This window comes from Chiroxiphia lanceolata, chromosome 24 (genome assembly GCF_009829145.1).
Source record: "Chiroxiphia lanceolata isolate bChiLan1 chromosome 24, bChiLan1.pri, whole genome shotgun sequence".
Classification (NCBI taxonomy): Eukaryota; Metazoa; Chordata; class Aves; order Passeriformes; family Pipridae; genus Chiroxiphia; species Chiroxiphia lanceolata.
Genome location: NC_045660.1, coordinates 1785707 through 1806017, shown reverse-complemented (window position 1 = coordinate 1806017; position 20311 = coordinate 1785707). Strand labels below are relative to the sequence as shown.

The 20311-nt window shown below is 56.8% G+C and overlaps 1 protein-coding gene across 1 annotated transcript; it reads left to right on the top strand.

The window, feature by feature from the left end:
- The first annotated feature begins 1301 nt into the window (after positions 1 to 1301).
- Positions 1302 to 14176, top strand: SERINC2 (serine incorporator 2). The gene is made up of 10 exons (XM_032710194.1): positions 1302 to 1446; positions 8285 to 8446; positions 9456 to 9643; positions 9731 to 9810; positions 9902 to 10039; positions 10683 to 10852; positions 10935 to 11025; positions 11796 to 11931; positions 12792 to 13001; positions 13374 to 14176. Exons 1-10 carry the CDS (start codon positions 1408 to 1410, stop codon positions 13510 to 13512), a joined length of 1353 nt encoding a protein of 450 aa, XP_032566085.1. The 5' UTR covers positions 1302 to 1407; the 3' UTR covers positions 13513 to 14176.
- Positions 14177 to 20311: the final 6135 nt, after the last annotated feature.

Below are 20311 nucleotides of genomic sequence, written 5' to 3'. Positions count from 1 at the left end.
GTCCATATGATATCTCTCCAAGGATGGAGACTCTGGAACCTCCCTGGGCAACCTGGGCCAGTGCTCAGCGAAAACAGTGTCTCCTGATGCTCAGAAGGACCCTGCTGGGTTTCAGTTTGTGCCCATGGCTGCTGGTCCTGTCACTGGGCACCACTGGAAGGAGTCTGGATCTGTCCTCTTTGCACGTTCCCTTCAGGTGTTTATACACACTGACAGGATCGCCCTGAGCCTTCTCCAGGCTGGTCAGTCCCAGCCTTTTAGCCTTTCCTCACATGTAGGATGCTCCATTGTGGCCTTGGTCGGACTCTCTCCAGTAGGTCCGTGTCTCTCTTGTCCTGGAGAGCCCAGAACTGGACACAGCTCTCCAGGGGTGGCCTCACCAGTTCTGATCACTGGGTCCCTCCCTTGATCTGCTTCCTGGTGCAGCCCAGGGCACCATTTACCTTCTCTGCAGACAGGGTACATTGCTGCCTTGTGTTCCACCTGGTGTCCACCAGCACCCCTGAGGCCTTTCTGCAGAGCTCAGTGGTCTCCATCATATATTGGAGCCTGGGAGTTTTCTTTCCTATGGGGCAAAACTTACTTTGCCCTTCACTTTGTTGAACTTCAGGAGGTTCCAATCAGACTTCCAGGGCCTAAAGGGGCTCCAGGAGAGCTGGAGACGGACCTGGGACAAGGGATGGAGGGACAGGACACAGGGAATGGCTTCCCACTGCCAGAGGGCAGGGAGAGATGGGATGTTGGGAAGGAATTGCTGTGTGTGAGGGTGGGGAGGCCCTGGCACAGGCTGCCCAGAGAAGCTGTGGCTGCCCCTGGATCCCTGGAAGTGTCCAAGACCAGGCTGGATGGGAATTGGAGCAACCTGGGCTGGTGGAAGGTGTCCCTGCCCATGGCAGGGGGTGGGAACGAGATGGGATTTAAGGTCCTTTCCAACCCAAACCATTCTGGCTTTCCATGATCCCTTCCCGCGGGCTGTTTCGAGCCCCGGCTGGGCCCCCACCCATCCCCCCCAGCCCTGGGGGTGTCCCAGAGCCCCCAGCCCGGCCCGAGCTCGTGGTGTCCGTGGGGCTCTCTCGGCAGTAACCAGGGATGGGGGGCCCGGGGGGAAGGGACGGAGGGAGTTGGCGGGGGGATGGGGGGGATGGAGGGATGGGGGGATGGAGGGGGATGGAGTGAGGACGGGGCGGGGGCACGGAGAAGCACTAGAGAGGCCCCCCCGAGGCCGGGAGGAGCGCGGATCGTCCCTCTCCTGCCCTCCCCGCCGCCGTAAGGGCCGCCCCGGGGGAGGCGCGGCCGGTCCGGGCGGAGCCGAGCGCTGAGCCGGGAACAGGAGCCGGGAACAGGAGCCGGGAACAGGAGCCGGGAACAGGAGCCGGGGGCCGGCTCGGGAGCGGCGGCGGCAGCACGATGGGGGCCTGTCTCGGGGTCTGCTCCCTGCTCAGCTGCGTGAGTGCCCGCCCGCAGCGGGGGGACCCGCGGCACCGGCGGCACCGGGGGGTTGCGGGGCCGCAGCGGAGGGCGCGGCCCGGGCAGGGGGGGCTGCGGCGGCTGCGGGGCCGGGGGAGGGACCGGGGGAGGCCCGGGGAGGGCAGAGGGACATCCCGGGGCGGAGGGGTCCAAGGGGTGCCAGGAGGGTGACCCGCGCTGTACCCGGGAGAGGCAGGGTACCCCCGGGAGGTGTACCCTGTGTAGCTGGGGGGGGCAGGGGACGGACCCCCGGGGGATGCACCTGTATATGGGGGGGATGCAGGGGACTCCCAGGATGCCCTGAGGATGCAGGGGACCCCCAGCAGGTCCAACCCTCAGTGCATCCCTGCGGGATGTGGGGGTTACCCAGAGCAGGGAATCCCACAGCACCCAGGGGTGTCCACGGGAGATGCAGAGGGTTCACCCCAGGGAACTCTGAGGCTTAGGAATGTCATGATTGAGGGGAACATGGAGGGGAATGGGGAGGGTGGTGCACTCCTGTGCACCTGGGGGGTGTGGGGGGCCAGAGCAGTGAAGCCCCTGCTGCACCTGGAGGAGTGGGGGGTCCTGGCCCCCCTGCCCTGCTACCCTGGGGGTGCAATGAGGGGCTGGGGCCCCTGCCAGGGTCTCATTGCTGAGCCTCAAACTGGGGGACTGGGAATGGACTGAGAGAAGGAGCTGGAGGGGGGGCTGCAGGCTCTGTGTGGGGTGCCCTGGTCCAGGGCAGGCTCAGGGAGTGTGATTTGGGGTGCCATGGGCTAGGGCAGGGATCTCAGGTGCCATGGGCCAGGGCAGGTTCAGGGGTGTGATCTGGGGTGCTGGGCCTGGTGACACAGGGTGTGTGATTTGGGGTACCCTGCCGTGCTCAGGGGTGTGATTTGGGGTGCCCTGCCGTGCTCAGGGGTGTGATTTGGGGTGCCCTGCTGTGCTCAGGGTGTGTGATCTGGGGTGCCCTGCCTTGCTCAGGGATGTGATCTGGGGTGCCCTGCTGTGCTCAGGGGGTGTGATCTGGGGTGCCCTGCTGTGCTCGGGGGTGTGATTTGGGGTGCCCTGCTGTGCTCAGGGGGTGTGATCTGGGGTGCCCTGCCGTGCTCAGGGATGTGATCTGGGGTGCCCTGCCGTGCTCAGGGGGTGTGGTTCTGGGTGCTGTGCCCTGTGACACAGCCCCTGCCCACGACTGGCACTACCTTCCCTGTTGGTGCCTCACCTGTGGGCACGGGGCCAAAGCAGGGCTGTGGAACCAGCCCAGGAACTGCTGGCCTGGAAACCTGGGAGCAGGGCCTGTTGTGCAACTTGACCTCAAAGTGTTGGAGGTTTAATGAACAGGAGCTTTTGAAATGAGGGATCAGTTGGAGGATGGTCTGCAAGGCCTCCCGCTGTAACACACTCCAAACTTCCTCATGGACAAGTACTGGGAAAGCTGGGAGTTACTCCAGTCCAGGGATGTGGAGTTTTCTGGCCTAAATCTGGATTTTTTCCCCCAAAAAACTGTTCTGTTACCCAGCCTGTGGTAACAGAGTAGAGCAACTATATAAGTTTAATTTAATTCTCCTGTTCCTTCTGATGGAGGTGGTTGACTCAAGGGCTGTTTTAGTTCTGAACTGAAGAACCACGAGACAGAAAAAACCACAAACCAAAACCAAATACCCCCTCCCCCCAATGTGTGTAATTTTTTTGTTTAAATTTTATTTTTAACAAGAACATCTGAACTGACTCCTTCAGCTCTGCCTGCAGCATTTGAGTCACAGCAGCATCAGATTGCCAAGCCCTTTCTTCTTTCCCATTAAAACTCTACAAGTTGTTCCTGAGTGAAAATACTTTGCAGCACACAACAAAGATTTCCCTTTTCCTGTGACTTGCCCTGGAAATCACTGGAAAATCCAGTGATTTTCCAGATTCTGCCCACAGCTGTCATTGCTCCGAGTTGCCTTCCTGGGGGGGACAAGGTTGGGGCTGCCCAAGCCAACACAAACTCTGGGGGCTCAGATGTGGTTTGGGCACCTCATGGGCACAATCAACCTTGTGACACCAACCCAAAGCCACCTGCCAGGCAGGAGAGCCACCAGCTTCCCCAGCCCTGGGGCTTTGGTACTGATTAACCTGCCTGGTCATGGGTTTGGCAGGAGATAAACACAGGTTGCTCAGCATTGCTTTGGGGTGACTCAGGCTCTGTGTTCCTGGGATTCCAGGGGTGGCTCAGGCTCTGTGTTCCTGGGATTCCAGGGTGGCAGAAGCTCGTGGGGTGGTGCTGGGTGGGTGTTGTTGGGGAGGTGCAGTTGGGTGGGTGATTAGGGGTGGTTGTTGGGGCGATGTTGGTGTTGTTGGGGTGATGTTGGTGTAGTTGGACTGTTACAGGTGGGCTGGTGGAGCTGATCTGGTGCAATTGGGTTCATGTTGTGTTTCCCTACCTTGCCTGGCCCTTGCCATGCTCCCAAATCCTCCAGGAGAGGAGGGAGCAGAGCAGCCCTTCCACGTGGGTCATGCTGGAGGTGAGCTGGGTCCCATGAGGAAGTTGATAGTGAAACTGGAGACATTAATCACTCAACTGCAGCAGCTGAAAACCAACCCTTCCTCATTAACCCACCCCTTCACTGCTGCAGCCACTTCCCTCCTTGCCTTTTTCCACCCTGCTCTGGCCCTGGGCCATGTTCACACTTATGGGCATCTCTGAAAGCCTTTGGAAGGAGAATCAGAGCGTGGCCAGCATTGCTTAACCTGGGGAGGTTTTCTTGCTCTTAACCCACTTGCTTTTTAAACAAAAAGGCTGAAATCACGGGGTGCCTGGGCTGCAGGTCGGGGCAGGGTGTGGCACAGAGGGTTCCTTTGCTTCCTTGCAAAGGAATTTTGAAGGAGGTGGCCAGAAGGGGCACCAGGAGCTGTTTTCATGGCTCCTGGTGGCACAGGACTCTCGTGTCACTGCTCCATGGAGCAGGTCAGTGGGATGGGGATGTTGTACCCCGTCACCTCAGCAGCTGAAAGGGCCTGTGAAAACTGAAATACAGCTGTGCAGTTTGGCTGTGGAAGAGTCATCCTTGAAAATAAACCCCCAGTAGGCTCCAGGGATGCTGCAGGCTCCCAAAAAACTCTGAAAAACCTGTTGGAGAGAGTCCAGAGGAGGCCCTGGAGATGCTCCAGGGCTGGAGCCCCTCTGCTCTGGAGCCAGGCTGGGAGAGCTGGGGGGGTTCCCCTGGAGAAGAGAAGGCTCCAGGGAGAGCTGAGAGCCCCTTGCAGGGCCTAAAGGGGCTCCAGGAGAGCTGGAGAGGGACTGGGGACAAGGGATGGAGGGACAGGACACAGGGAATGGCTTCCCACTGCCAGAGGGCAGGGAGAGATGGGAGATTGGGAAGGAATTGTTGTGTGTGAGGGTGGTAAGGCCCTGGCACAGGTTGGGCAGAGAAGCTGTGGCTGCCCCTGGATCCCTGGAAGTGTCCAAGGCCAGGTTGGACGGGGTCTGGAGCAACCTGGGCTATGGAAGGTGTCCCTGCCCATGGAGGGGGTGGAATGAGATGGTCTTTAAGGTCCCTTCCAACCCAAACCAACCTGTCCCCCTGCAGCTGTCCCAGGGGTCACCCAGAGGGTTTGGAGGCTGCACATGGAGCAAAGGTTTCCCTTCAGTTCCATCGTGGCCCTGTGGACTCTCCTGTGCCCTCCCTCCCCCTGCACCGACCCTGAGGAAAACTTGGCACCTGAGGCTCTGCCTCCTGCAGGTCTTCAGTGGTGCTTGGACATGGGGCTGAACCCCAAACCCACAACTTCCTCAACAGCACCAATCCTCACACTTTTCCTGGCCAGATTCGGGGATTCTGGGATTGGTGCTTTTTGTTGCAGTTGGCAGTGAAGGGAGAGGAGCTGGAAGGATGGATGGTGCACTGAGGTGCTGTGCTACATCAGGTGAAATGATGCAGGAGTTCTGCACTAAAAGGGATTTTTAATGCTGTTCTCTATTTGTTTTTTAATTTGCAAGGGAAAACACAGCACGGCTGGTGCCTTTTAAATGCACTCTGCTGCGAGTGCTGCATTTAATGAGTCTGAGAGGAAGCCATCTCTAATTGGAGGCCATTTTTGTGGGCTTCCAAGTTGAAAACGTGAAGTTCTGCCCCTTGAGCAGCTCCTGGAGAGGTGGAATGAGGGTCTCCATGGGATCCAGGGACTCTCTGACCCATCCTGACTCCTATGGGTACCCCCAGCTCCACAGGGTGGGGCTCTGGGGCTGGGATGGGATAAAGAGGAATAAATAAGGAAGGAGGGGATTTTTTCTCAAACGATGATAAAATCAAATCAAAATCAAATCAAGTAAATCAAAGCCACCTCCAGTGATTTGGAGGCATCAAAGTGATCCTTTGTGAACCTCCCTGAGCATCCCTGCTGAGGGAAGTGACCTGCTCACTTTTTGTTTTCTGCCATGTCCTTTTTCTACACTGATTTTAATCATGAGAAATGTGTGTTTCGAGTTGATGCTGAGCCATCTTTAATTAGTATCGATTGCAGGGCATAATTAGGAGGTTCATACCCATAATAAGCACACAACAGGGCACATCCCTTAATAGTGGGACAGAGCTGGACCCTCCTCCTGCCTCTGAGTGGCTGATGGGCTCCAGTGCAGGAGGGGAAGGGCCGTCCCAAGGGAAAGAAATGAAATATCAAAGCAAAATAAATCAATGAAATTGTCTTGTGAACAGGGGGAAAGTTGTTTACTGAGGAGCTTGAGATGGTCACAGGATTTCCTAGGAAGTGATACAGGAGCTCAAAACACCCAGTGCTGTAAATTTTGAAATATTTGGGAATGCAGAGGTAAATATTTGGAAAATAGTATTTGAAATAAACTCCTTCCAGCACCTGCAGGGGAATTTCTTGTTGCTCCCTGGACCTCTGGGTGAGACAAAGGAGGTTGTGGGTTTGTGGTGGCTTCAGTGAGGGTTAGAAAAAGAAGGAAATAGCCTGAAATTTCCTTATTTTAGGGAATATTTGAAATTTCCCTATTTTAGGGAATATTTCACCCTTGAGGTGTATTTTGCTGTTCCCTCTCCCACCATGGGGAGTGGAGCAGAGTTGGAAATTCAGTTTTAATTTAGTTTTTGGGTCTTTTAAGGTTTTATTTAGCACTTTAACCTGTTAATTCACACGGTGGCCCTGGTTCAGCAGCCGGGGGGGCATCACTGCCTGATTTGCCTTGATGTGGGATGTTGGTTTTACCTCCCCAACCAAACATCTTCAATCCAAACTGGAGAGACACCTTATTCTCCTATTTTTTCCCCAAATATTTGACATGGAACCTTCACATAGAGGATTAGAGACCTAGCAGTGAAAGGCCCGCCCCAAAATGCTTCTTCCATTATCTTGCTGAAAAAAGTCCTCTTTATTGTCCAACTTCACTCTCTTTTGGGAAAATGGGGGTTTCAGGACTTACCAGCGAGCCAGGAGATCCCAGGGTTGGTGTGGGGGATGAAGAGGCTGAAAATCCTCCCCACCCCAATCAGATGGCACAGTCAGGGCTGGCTGTGCCTGTATCCAGTGCTCCTGACCCATCACAGGCTTTAAAACCTGTTATGAAAACCCCTGCAGCTTTTCTTCCTCTAAGGCAGGTGACTGGGGCTTTCCCACACCCTGAGAATATCTAAATTAGAGGAAAAACTGGTGGGAATGGTGTTTACTGGAGCAGCAAAACTCAACCCAACCAAACTCAACCCAACTCAATCCAAATGAACTTAATTCAGTGCAACCCCACCCAAATTAACCCAAATCAACCCAATCCAACCCAATTCAACTCAACCCAACCCCAGTCAACCCAATTTAGCCTAAATCAACCCAACTCAACCCAACCCAACCCAACCAAACTCAACCCAACTCAATCCAAACGAACTTAATTCAGTGCAACCCGACCCAACTTAACTCAACCCAAATCAACCCAATCCAACCCCGTTCAACTCAACCCAACCCCAGTCAACCCAGCTTAGCCTAAATCAACCCAACTCAACCCAACCCAACTTAACTCAACTCAGCCCAACACAACTCAGTTCAACCCACCTGAACTCAACCCAGCTGAGCCCAGCCCAGCCCAACTTCTGGGTTTCAAACAATGTCTCACTACTCCTCCCCTCACGATGAGGGACCCAGGGAAATCTAAGAATACAGTTTAATAGAACATTCCTTTTTCCCCCCTCCAAGCCTTATTCTACACCACCCCTGTGCAGGAAACCCCTGCTGATGTCTTGCAAGGCAGTAAGGTCAGGTTTTGTTAAGCCAGGGTTTCTTTGGTTCCCGAGCAATGGACCTCCCGGAGCAGGGTACACTTGGCAGCGCTGCCCGTGCTCGATTTGGGAATTCAGGACCCACCCATGGGCTCCTGGGGATGCTGTTCCTCAGTTTCCCTGCCTACAAAGCGGCCTTTGGGGAGGGGAAGGGTGGCAGAATGAGCTGCTTTCCCCAGGGTGCTGAAATCCGTATTTCCCCCGTCCTGTATTAGACTGAAATTATTTTGCAAACGTGTTTCTGCACAGAAAGGAGGCTCCTGCAGGGCAGGACTTGGTTAGACTGGAGCCTTGCATGGAGCAAAAAACACGTAGGTGTCTCCAGGACTCGCGGTGCCGTTCCCCACCTTGGCTGGTTGTTGTCAGTTCCTGCAGCTCTTTTCTTTTTCAGCAACTTTTGGGGGTGGTTTGGCACCATTTCCGTGACATCTCATGGGCTGGTGGGAAGCTCCAAGCAAAATGCCTGGAGCAGCAGTGTGGATTCCTGGGAGGTTTTCCTATGGATCGACCTGGGCACGTGTTTTGGGGCCGGTTTGTGCCCCTCTGCCACGGGGCTGCTCTCGTTGCAGGTGTCCTGTCTCTGTGGCCCTGCTCCGTGTCTGCTCTGCGGCTGCTGCCCCTCAGCCAAGAACTCCACCATCTCCCGCCTCCTCTTCACCTTCTTCCTCTTCCTCGGCACTCTGGTGTCCATCATCATGATAATCCCCGGCGTGGAGAAGGAGCTGCACAAGGTAAATAACTCCTGGAGGTCACTGGGAAGTTCAGTTCCCTGTGAGTACGTGAGGCTGAAGCAGAAAGGGAATTCTCGGGGCATGATGTGCTTCTGTTCCTCTTTGCCTGAGCACCTCTCTGGAAGAAGTTGTTGTTAATCCCTATTTTCCACAGAGGGGAAAATGCAGTGGGATATAATTTTGTTCCTGGATGTCTCCTGGAAGTTTCCTACATCCAGTTTTTGGGGTTCAACTGATGACTTGCAAGTCATGGAGGTGGGACATTAGGGAGAAATTTTTTACAAAGAGAGGGATCAGACATTGGAAGGGGCTGCCCAGGGAGAGGGTGGAGTCACCATCCCTGGAAGTGTTAAAGGACAGACTGGATGTGCCACTCAGTGCCATGGGCTGGGTGACAAGGTGGGGTTGGGTCACAGGTTGGACTTGATGATCCCAGAGATCTTTTCCAACCTGGCTGATTCTGTGATTCTGTGATTCTGTCATTCTGTGACTTCAGGTGGAGGGAGAGGAGATCTGACAGCTGAGCTGCTGCTGCTGGGCTGGGCTTTTGGGAAAGGCTGGTTTCATCCCAGCTTTTTGCTGACCTGCAGGGTGGCTTTAGCTGTGTCATCCCACCACTGTCCCCAAGCAAGAGGAATTAGAGCAGTCATGGTCTGGCTCACGTTTGGTGCCATCAGGGCTTGCAGTGGGTGTGGAATCCCAGAATCACAGAATTGTGGAATCACAGAATGGTTTGGAAGGGATCTCAAAGACTGGGTCCCAACCCCCTGCCATGGGCAGGGACACCTTCCACCATCCCAAGTTGCTCCAAGCACCATCCAACCTGGCCTTGGACACTTCCAGGGCTGGGGCAGCCACAGTTTCTCTGGGCAACCTGGGGGCTTCACAGTCCAGGAGCTGATCTTCAATACAATCAGTAGCTCTTCAAGACCCTCCCACAATCTTCAATCCCCAGTAGGATGTGTCGGGGCACACTGGGGTGATGCTCACCCTCCCATCACTGTTTCAGCTCCCGGGCTTCTGTGAAGGCAGCGGGTCTGTGCTGGGGGTCCAGACCCACGTCAACTGCAGGAGCTTCCTGGGCCACAAGGCCGTGTACCGGATGGGCTTTGCCATGGCCGCCTTCTTCTGCCTCTTCGCCGTGCTCACGGTGTGCGTGCGCAGCAGCAAGGACCCCCGCGCCGCCCTGCACAACGGGTGGGTGCCCAGCCCCGGGTGCTGGGTGGGTGGGGAAGGGATGGGCCCCCGCAGGGTGCAGACTGTGCCTCCTCTCTCCTCCCACAGCTTCTGGTTCTTCAAGTTCCTGGTGCTGGTGGGGATCACGGTGGGCGCCTTCTACATCCCCGACGGGGCCTTCACCTCGGGTGAGGAGCTGTGCCCTCTGCACAGGGCTAAACCCCTGCGCCCCCAGGGCTCGCTCTCCCTGTTCCTAACTGGCTTTTCTCTGCTCTCAAGTCTGGTTTTACTTTGGTGTGGTCGGCTCCTTCCTCTTCATCCTCATCCAGCTCGTGCTCCTCATCGACTTTGCCCACTCCTGGAGCCAGCTGTGGCTGCGCAAGGCGAGCGAGAGCAACGCCAAGGGCTGGTACGCAGGTGGGTGCAGCAGCACCACGGGGGGTTTGGCTCATCCCAGGGCTGGCCAGGCCTGGGGGTTCTGCTCCAGCCTCTGTCCTTTTTGTTTCCTCCCCTGTGATACCAAAAAGCGGCACAAATTTCTTATCACTGATTTGTAGGAGCTAAAAAGGGCGTTCTTTGTTCAGGAGGAGAGCTCCTCTAAACCGGGTGGGCAGGGCTTTTTATTGCACACACTGTTTATGTATTCATTAGATATTCTCTCTTACTTAATACATATTCATTAGTTTGCTCTACATGGTAGCACCCTTACTGAAAGTCCTTCTTTGATCCTTTTCTTCATCACCTTGACCTCAGTTCTTGAGCAGGCACAGGGCCATTGTGCTCCACCACCGAAAAGTGTAGTGTTTGTTCTTTATTTGGGTGCACAGAGCTTAGTTTACATCCCATTTGTTTACATCCCTAATTCTTGAGAGCTTCTCTAAGATTGTACAGTTCCTTATTTGGGGGATGGTGTAAGTGAGTGTAATGGGTTTATTATACTCCCTGAGAGGGAAGAAAAGAAATAAGAGAAGTCACTTGATGTGTATTCTGCCAATAAGATATTCCATACCATGTTATGTCAGCCCAGCTATTTAAGGTTTGTGTTTCTCCTGTCCCCCAGCCCTCTGCACCATCACCTTCGTGTTCTACGCCGCCTCCATCGCGGCCGTCGCGCTGCTCTACGTCTACTACACCAAACCCCAGGGCTGCACCGAGGGCAAGGCCCTCATCAGCATCAACCTCCTCCTCTGCCTCATTGTCTCCGTGGTGTCCATCCTGCCCAAGATCCAGGTGAAGGTGGCTCCCAGGGGGCTGGTGGCCGTGTCACTGCAGGGTGCAGGCCCGCCCTGAGCACCCGCTGTTGTGTTTGCAGGAGGCTCAGCCGCACTCGGGGCTGCTGCAGGCATCCCTCATCACCCTCTACACCATCTACGTCACCTGGGCCGCCCTGGCCAACGTGCCAGGTAAGCAGGATGTGGCCTGGGTTCAGGCCAGGCCGAAAGGGAGCTGGGAGTGTGGATAGACAGGAATCTGAACAGGACCCAGAGTGTGCCCAGGTGGCCAAGAGGCCAATGGATCCTGGCCTGGCTCAGGAACAGTGTGGCAGCAGGAGCAGGGAAGTGATTGTTGGCCTGGACTCAGGGCTGGTGAGGCCACCCCTGGAGTGCTGTGTCCAGCTCTGGGCCCTCAGCTCAGGAAGGACATGGAGGGGCTGGAGCAGGTCCAGGGAAGAGCAGTGAGGCTGGGGAAGGGACTGGAGCACAAGTGCTGTGAGGAGAGGCTGAGGGAGCTGGGGCTGTTGAGGCTGCAGAAGAGGAGGCTCAGGGGAGACCTCCTGACTCTACAACTCCCTGACAGGAGGGGGGAGCTGGGGGGGGTCGGGCTCTGCTCCCAGGCAACCAGCAGTAGGACAAGAGGGCTCGGTCTCAAGCTGTGCCAGGGGAGGTTTAGGTTGGATATTGGGAAGAAATTCTTTCCAGAGAGAGTGATCAGCCATTGGAATGGGCTGCCCAGGGAGGGAGTGGATTCTCCATCCCTGGAGGTGTTTAAGGTGAGACTGGATGTGGCATCAGTGCCATGGGCTGGGAACCACAGCGGGGTTGGATCAAAGGTTGGACTGGATGATCTCGGAGGTCTTTTCCAACCTGTCTGATTCTGTGAGGGGGCAGGACCACACACTGGGGTAGGTGTTTGTCCCCTCCTTGGTGCTGACCCCCTGTGTGCCTCCCCCCAGTCCAGAGCTGTAACCCCACCCTGCTGGTGAGGAACAGCACCAGCACAGCGACATCCACAGAACCACCGACAACCTGGTGGGACGCCTCGAGCATCGTGGGGCTGGTCATCTTCATCCTCTGCACCCTCTTCATCAGGTGAGGGCTTGGCTTGTGGCCCTGGGGATGGCACTGTCCCTCTACCTGGAGCAGAGGGCCATCAGGAGGCTCTCAGGGAAAGGGGAAGTCACACCTTGGCCCAGGGTTTTTGTCACTAAGGGCCTCTTGCAAAACCATCCCAGTCCCCAGGGGGACCAACAGGCAGCTGCCTTGTGTGGCTGTGGTCACAGTTTTTAGGGTTTCCCCACACCCTGCATCCCCCAAACTGTTCCAGGGATGGCCCCAAGGACAGAACATTCCTGTTCTACTCTGCACTGCTGCAGCCTCACCTGCAACGTTGAGGCAGTTTGAGCACCACAATATAAGGACGATGTTGAGCTGTTGGAGAGTGTCCAAAGGAGGGCAAAGAGATGGGGAAGGGCCCTGATTTGAAGGTGTGGGAGGACACTGAGGGCACTTGGAGCGGAGGAGACTGAGGGGAGACCTCAGTGCAGTTCCAATTCCTGGGCAGGGGCAGAGGAGGGGCAGGGACTGAGCTCTGCTCTGGGGGAGCAGGGACAGCAGCCAGGGAACGGCTGGAGCTGTGTCAGGGCAGGCTCAGGTTGGATCTCAGGCAAAGGTTCTTCCCCCACAGGCTGGTTGGGCACTGCCCAGGCTCCCCAGGGCAGTGGGCACAGCCCCAAGGCTGCCAGAGCTCCAGAAGGGTTTGGCTGCTCCTCTGGGGCACAGGGGGTGACTCTTGGGGTTAGATATTAGGGTATCTAACTGTGCAGGGCTGAGGGTTGGACTGGATGATCCTTGGGGGTCCCTTCCAGCCCAGCAGATCCTGTGACTCTGTGACACCCCAGCCATGGGGGCACTGAGCAGGAGGTGCTGAACCCCTGCCCCTCCACCCGCAGCCTCCGCTCCTCGGACCACCCTCAGGTGAACAAGCTGATGCTGACGGAGGAGGGCGGGTCTGGGGCGGGCCCGGGGGAGGCGGCGGAGCCGGGGCCGCACCGCGCCTACGACAACGAGCGGGACGGCGTCTCCTACAACTACACCTTCTTCCACCTCTGCCTCCTCCTCGCCGCCCTTTACATCATGATGACCCTCACCAACTGGTACAGGTGGGCAGAGCTCCCAGGGCTGTCTCCCTGCCTCTATATCCCCTCCTCCTGGGGTCTGCCCTGCTCTCGGGCAGAGCTGTTTGCCGAGGTGCATCTGCGTGTGAGGCCGCTGAACGTGCTCCCTAATCAGTTTTGGGTCGCATAGGGCTGTGCCAGGGCTCGCCAGCACCCTCTGCTGCAGCCTGGGATCCCTCGGGAGCGGGGTCCCAGCCCCTGGGTGCTGTGAGTGGGGCAGTGGGGTCACATCTCTGGGGTAGCTGCAGCCACGGGGCTCCCCTGTGTTCCTTGCGTGGCACCCATGGGTGCTGACAGTTCCTGTCCCTCTCCGTGGATACCACAGTGATGGTGCCACCCCCCTGTTTGCTGTTCCAGGCCGGATGAGAGCCTGCAGGTGCTGAGCAGCCCCTGGACGGCCGTGTGGGTGAAGATCTGCTCCAGCTGGGCCGGGCTCCTGCTCTACCTCTGGACTTTGGTGGCTCCACTGGTGCTGCCGGACCGGGACTTCAGCTGAGGTGGCCCCGGGCATCCTGTTGCCAGGTCAGAGCCGTGGTGGCCTTGTCCCTCAGGGCCAGGGACAGCCCCAGCTCTGCCTTAACCCCAGTTCTGCATGTGGGAGCTGCTGTGCTGGGTTGTGCCTTCTTGCAGGTCTTTTGTTTTAATTTGAAAGGGATGAAGTGCCAAGCAGAGAAATCAAGGGCTGAGAGAGACCTGAGGATGTTTTTGAAGCTCCCTTCATGCCCATGTTTGTCCAGTGCCTTTGGTGGTGCCTCCAAACCCTCTTCTCCCAGCAGAGACCAGTGCCTTGCCTTGGGAGGGTTTGGTTCTCACCAGCTGCCGTTGTCTCACTTGCTGTCCTGGGCCCGTGGTGCCTTTTGGGGGGCGCTGGGGACCAGGACCCAGGACCTGGCCACTGTTGTGTCCCCAGACTGCCTGGAGGAAGACGAATTACTGAGATTTGTGGCTGGAGGCAGATATCCCTCTGCATCCCCCAGCCTCGGTGGTGGCCCCAGCTCCTCAGGGGCTCTCCTGCCTGGTTGTGCCCATGGGAGAACAACCCCCCCTGGTCCTTGCTGGAGGACAGGCTGGGTTCCTGCAGACTGTGCTGGCCGGGCCCCAGCACCTCACCTTGTCAACAAAGTCTTGTTTGCAATAAACCTGGTGGATTTGTCCTTGGATCTTTCTTGGAGCGTGTGCTGAGTGTGTGGGAGGCAGAGGAAGTATTAAACAGCCCTAATGCTGGGGTGGGGGCACAACTGGGGGCACAACTGGCTGCCAGGAGAGGTGCAGAAGGGGATGGCATCACTTTAGGGCATGAAAACTTGGAGCCCTGGACCCCATTGCCAGGCTGTGGCACCCCAAGAACTGCTGCTGGAGGTGGGCCCGTGGCTGGCAGGGCAGGGGGTGGCTGTGAGCACAGGGGGGTGCAAGGTGTGGTGCACAGGGTGGGTTGCTCGCAGCATGGGGTGCAGACCATGCCCAGGGGCACAGGGGTTCCCTGCACTGGGATGCCATCCTGGTGCCCTCCAGCACATCCCCGTGTCCTGCAGCTCATCCTGGTGCCCTGCAGCCCAGCCCGGGCTGTGGAGCCCGTTCCCGTGTCCTGCAGCCCGTCCCTGTCCCCGGTGGCTCTGGTCACGAGGTGGCGCTGCGAGCCCGCGCTGCGACACGAGGAGCCCAGAATCCGGCGCCCAACACCGTGTGACTTCATCCTGCACCCTGTGACCTCATCCTGCACCCCCAGCCCTCATCCTGCACCTTGTGACCTCATCCTGCACCCTGAACCTTCATCCTGCACCTTGTGACCTCATCCTGCACCCCTAGCCCTCATCCTGCACCCCCAGCCCTCATCCTGCACCCTGTGACCTCATCCTGCACCCTGTGACCTCATCCCGCACCCTGAACCTTCATCCTGCACCCTGTGACCTCATCCTGCACCTTGTGACCTCATCCTGCACCCCCAGCCCTCATCCTACACCCCCAGCCCTCATCCTGCACCCTGTGACCTCATCCTGCACCCTGTGACCTTATCCTGCACCCCCAGCCCTCATCCTGCACCTTGTGACCTCATCCTGCACCCTGTGACCTCATCCCGCACCCTGAACCTTCATCCTTCACCCTGTAACCTCATCCTGCACCCCGAGCCCTCATCCTGCACCCTGAGCCCTCATCCTGCATCCTGTGACCGCATCCTGCACCCTGAACCTTCATCCTGCACCCCAAACCCGTGTCCTGCACCCTGTGATCTCATCCAGTGAATCTGTAACCTCTTCCTGCACCCTCTAACCTCATCTTGCACCCTGAACCCTCATCCTGCACCCAACACCCTGAACCCTGTAACCTCTCATCCCACCTCCAGTTCTTCATCCTACACCCCACCCCCTGCACCCTTCACCCTGCACTCCTGAACTCGCACCCCCATCCCACACCCTTCATCCTGACCCCTGCATCCTGCACCCCTCAACCTGCACTTTGCACCTGTAACCTGCACCCTGCACCCTACGCTGTTCCCCCCTCATCCCTTCCTTCCCCTGCACCCTTCATCCTTTATCGTGCACCCATCACCCTGCACCCCTGCACCCTACACGCTCACCTTGGACCCCTCACCTTGCACCTTTCACCCTTCACCCTGCACATTCACCCTGCACCCTTGTGTCCTGCACCCTGTGCTCTGCACCCTGCTGAGGAGGTTCTGGAAGGGCTGGATCACACCAGGGTCCACTGCAAGACCTATTTTCCCCTCGTGCCTTCTATTAATCATTTATTTAAATGACAATGATCTTTGATCCCTCTTGTCTTTAGGAGATATTTCAAATCCCAGGCAGATACACCCCGAAATGACTGAGGAAACTGAGGCAGGGGAGTCAAGGTGGCTCTGGCTGTGCTGCTATGACTGCCCCTGACATCCCTGGATTTTGGGATTCAGCAGAGAAACACCCCCATGGCAGGTTGATGTGATTGTCCCATCCTGCTGTGTTTATCCACCCAAGGTACCCCAAGGAGCTCAAACCGCAGGCAACCCTGGCTGTATAATTTAATGAGAATAAATTTAAAAAAACCCAGATGGATTGATGACAAAAGCTCCCCAAAAGCCTGAGCACGTCATGAGAGGAACTCAGTTCAGTCTGAGCCTCCCCAGTTCCCTCACAGGGCTTGTCATGGGAATGAAGAGTTGTGGCTGTTCTGCATGTGCTTGTTAGCAAGGACAATCCATGTCTGAGTTCAGATATCCCCTTGGATGCAGGCAGGGAGGAGGGAAGCAGCTCCCTTCCAGCCGGGCATCCCGCTGAGCTCAGCCCATCCGGGGGAGAGGCTGCAGGGAGTGTCCCATGGAGGTGTCGTGTTCCAGCTGCCCTGAATTGCCCCTGGGATTCCCCAGCCGGGGCTTGGCTTCCCGGTTCTGATGGCAAAGGCTGTGCCACAGAGAGCCTGGGGAGTGAGCGACTGGCCCAGAGTCAGAGAGGGACTCAAAACTTCCTTTTTTTGGTGACAGTCACGTCCAAACAGGAATGTCCTGTGCTGTGCCTGTGCCCTGCAGCAGCAGCTGCATTTTTGGGAGGCTGGATGGGGATTTGAGTATCCAGCAGGGTTGCTCCCAGCTCTGCTGGTGGAGGGGTACAGGCTGTCTCTGATGTGTCCCAGCTGAGGCAGCACCTTCGGCCTCCACACCCTTGTGGCTTCAACCCAGAGTCAATCCATGGGCTCGGGTCAGCCTGTGACACCACAGCCACCTTGTTTTGGAATTGGAGTGGCCTGAGGGAGGGGATTCCACCCCTCTGCTCCTCTCAGAGCTGCCTCCAGCTCTAGGGAACAACTGCACAAGGGTGTGGAGCTGCTGGAGAGAGTCCAGAGGAGGCCCCGGAGATGCTCCAGGGCTGGAGCCCCTCTGCTCTGGAGCCAGGCTGGGAGAGCTGGGGGGGTTCACCTGGAGAAGAGAAGGCTCCAGGGAGAGCTGAGAGCCCCTTGTAGGGCCTAAAGGGACTTCAGGAGAGCTGGAGAGGGACTGGGGACAAGGGATGGAGGGACAGGACCCAGGGAATGGCTTCCCAGTGCCAGAGGGCAGGGAGAGATGGGATATTGGGAAGGAATTGTTGTGTGTGAGGGTGGGGAGGCCCTGGCCCAGGTTGCCCAGAGAAGCTGTGGTTGACTCTGGATCCCTGGAATGTCCAAGGCCAGGTTGGACAGGGCTTGGAGCAACCTGGGCTAGTGGAAGGTGTCCCTGCCCATGGCAGGGGGTGGGACTGGATGAGCTTTAAGGTCCCTTCCAACCCAAACCATTCTGTGTTTCTATGACAATTTTCTGGGTGAATAATTCATCAGCAAACATCTGCTACCTCTTGCTCAGCAGAAAACACAGCCCTGGGCTGGTCCCCTCCCTGTCTGTCCCTCCCCATCCCACACCTGAGTCCTGGCTCCAGCCTGGAGAGCAGGATCAGACCATGCTGGGACCCCACACACTGACACTGCCATTATCTACCCCGGTGACTTTAGTTGCTTTAATTTCTCTCCCTGGGGTCCACCCCAGAGGGGTGAATATGGGGGAAATGAGGGACATTGGGGGGCCCAGGCAAAGTCACACAGCAGTTCTTCACCATAAACAACTATGATCACTGTGTGGCAAAATTAAACTGGACTAAACACCCTGGGGTGGGGATGGGACCCTCCTGGGGTCACCAAGGGGGTCAGGACCACGTGAAGGGGCATACTCAGGTCTGGGTGGTGGGAGCAGCTGCTCCCCAAAGCACCCCCTGCCCACCCTGCCCAGCCCTGCCAGGGGCTCCACGGCACCATTTTATTCTCTTCAATGCCTGGCCTCCCTTGTTTTTTATTTTATTCCTGGATTAACACATCGGGCAGCAGCCAGACTGGCTTCTGCTCAAAGGAGGAGGGGAAAGCGTTTATATAATTCATTTAAATGAGGCACCCGGGGAAATCCAAATTGGACTTCCAGCATGTTTACAGTGCCACGCAGGGCTCCATGATCCGCATCTGGAGCCATTAATGCCTCCCAGCCGGCCCACAGAGCATGGATAATTAATTGTGGAGCAAAGCCCTTGCCCAGCCTCCAAAGATATCGCTCGGGGGCAGAGGCAGTGCTGCTTCCCCTGGGATGTGGATTCATTTCAGCGGGGCTTTTCTCCTCCTTAAATTGTTCAGCCAGCCTTCCTCGGGGTGGGAAATGCTGGGCAGCCCCTGGGGGTGAAGCTGCAGGAGGAACGAGCCGAGCTGGGCTGTGAAATCCTGGCTGGGTTTGGGGGGAAGCATCCCCTGCGAGGTGTCCTCGGGCGGGGTGTGAGGCCCTGTGGTGATGGGCAGTGCCAGGGCTGAGCCCTGCCCTGGAAAAGGGGCACGGGGACCCCTCAGAGGGGAGCAAACCTGCTGCAGAGGGGAGCAAACAGCCCTGGACAAGCCAGCCCCCGTCTTGTTTGGCACAGGGATGGATCAGGCATCCCCTGCTCCAGGCACGGGGGGTTTGCTGCTGGGTGAGACATTTGGGGTGTGCAGGGGCAGGCTGAGCCCCCTCCCTGCCCTCGGGGAATCTCTCCATGGCTGAACCAGCGCTGATCTCACTCCCTTGGGAGCTCCAGCTGCAGCGCCCGGAGGCAGCACCCGCTCCCACCCCGCTGGGAGCCAGCCCTCCTCCGAGGAGGCGCTTTTAGCCTTCCAAGAACATTCCCCTGGGACATTACAGGGATATGGAAGGCATCTCGACTCATTTAAACTCTTTATTTCTGAAAGCCTGGAGCGGGGATGGACTCCTCTACCTCCCCACTGTTGTCTCTGCGTTGCTTTGAAGAGCAAAGGAGGGATGGGAAGGGAGACAGGGAGTGAAAAAAAAACTTTAAAAAAAACTTTAAAAAAAAATTTAAAAACTCCATCATGAACCCTGCTGCTCGAGAAACATCTGTATCTATAAATACCCCCGAAGTGAGTGGGAACAGGCTGTATCTCCAGCAGCTCCCTGAGGCAGCAGAGCAGCCTCGCCCCGGTTAAACCCTTTCCAACACATGCTCCTGGAACACACACCATTCCCTGCAGCTTTGCAGGAGATTTTTGGGGATAACCCCCCTCCTCCCCCCATACTGGTCTTTAAAAAAACCAGGATATAAATGAGTTGTTTTCTTTTCTGCAGCTGGGTGCCAGGGAGGGTGAGGGGTGGCCCTGGGGGTGTGAGCAGCTCTCTGGGGTGAGCAGGGCTTTCCCACTGATCCTGGCTGGGACACAATGTCCTGCCACTGGTCCCCACCCTGCTGCCAGGCCAGCAGTGACCTCCTGTGTCCCTCCAGCCTGGATCACGTGTGCCTGGAGAAATCTGGATCACAATCACATATCACAAACCCTGGATCACATCCCAATCCTGTATCAAAATGTCAGATCCTGATCCTATATCACAATCCCAGATCACAATCCCAGATCACAATCCCAATCCCAAATCCCAATCCGTTATTACAATCCTAATCCCAAATCCCAATCTCATTTCACAATCCCTATCCCAAATCACAATCTCATATCACAAGCCCAACATCATAACACAATCCTAAATCCAAATCCCACTCCCATATCACAATCCCAAATCCCAATCCCAATGCCATATCACAGTCCCAGATCACAATGCAACATAACAGTCCCATACGACCATCTCATATCACCATCCCATGTCTCAATCCAGTGTCCCAATCCCATATCCCAATCCCATATCACACACAGGCTCTGCTCCACCCCACACAAACCCTCCAGCAGCCCGTGTGTCCCCAGGAGCTGCTTCCCTGCCTGGGAACCCCTGAGGTCCCGGGTGGGTCCATCCTGCCCTGGCTCTGTGCCTGGGCCCAGCACCAGCCCCAGGCTGGCAGGGTGTGGTGGTTGCCCTGCCCCCTGCCCAGGACACACCAACCACTTTGCTCCTCAGGGTTAAAACCAGCCTGTCCTCCTCCTCCTCCTCCTCCTCCTCCTCCTCCTCCTCCTCCTCCTCCTCCTCCTCCTCCTCCTTCTCCTTCTCCTCCTCCTCCTCCTTCCCCTCCTCCTTCCTCCCTGGTCCTTCTGCCCATGTCTCCCCCAGGACACACAGGTATCCCCCTCTGGAGTCTCCCATGCCCCCTGCAATGCCCAATCATTCCTGACAAAGAGCATCCTAATTTCCCTCCAGTTACTCTGGGTTTTGTCACTGATGTGTTTTAAGCCACTGATGGCTCCCATGCCTGGTTATCCTTGGCTCTCCTGGTGGGAAGAGCTCTCAGGGAGGGACCAGAGCTGGGAGGCAGCTGTGCCAACACCACAAGTTGGCCCAATGTCAAAGAACTTTCCCAGCAGGGTTT

What these genes read in the sequence shown, in the direction of transcription:
- SERINC2 (XM_032710194.1), top strand. Translation starts at nt 1,408, where the DNA reads ATGGGGGCCTGTCTCGGGGTCTGCTCCCTGCTCAGCTGC. An exon ending in TCTGCTCCCTGCTCAGCTGC is followed by an intron (nt 1,447 to 8,284) that starts GTGAGTGCCCGC and finishes CTCTCGTTGCAG; the next exon opens with GTGTCCTGTCTCTGTGGCCC. An exon ending in TGGAGAAGGAGCTGCACAAG is followed by an intron (nt 8,447 to 9,455) that starts GTAAATAACTCC and finishes TCACTGTTTCAG; the next exon opens with CTCCCGGGCTTCTGTGAAGG.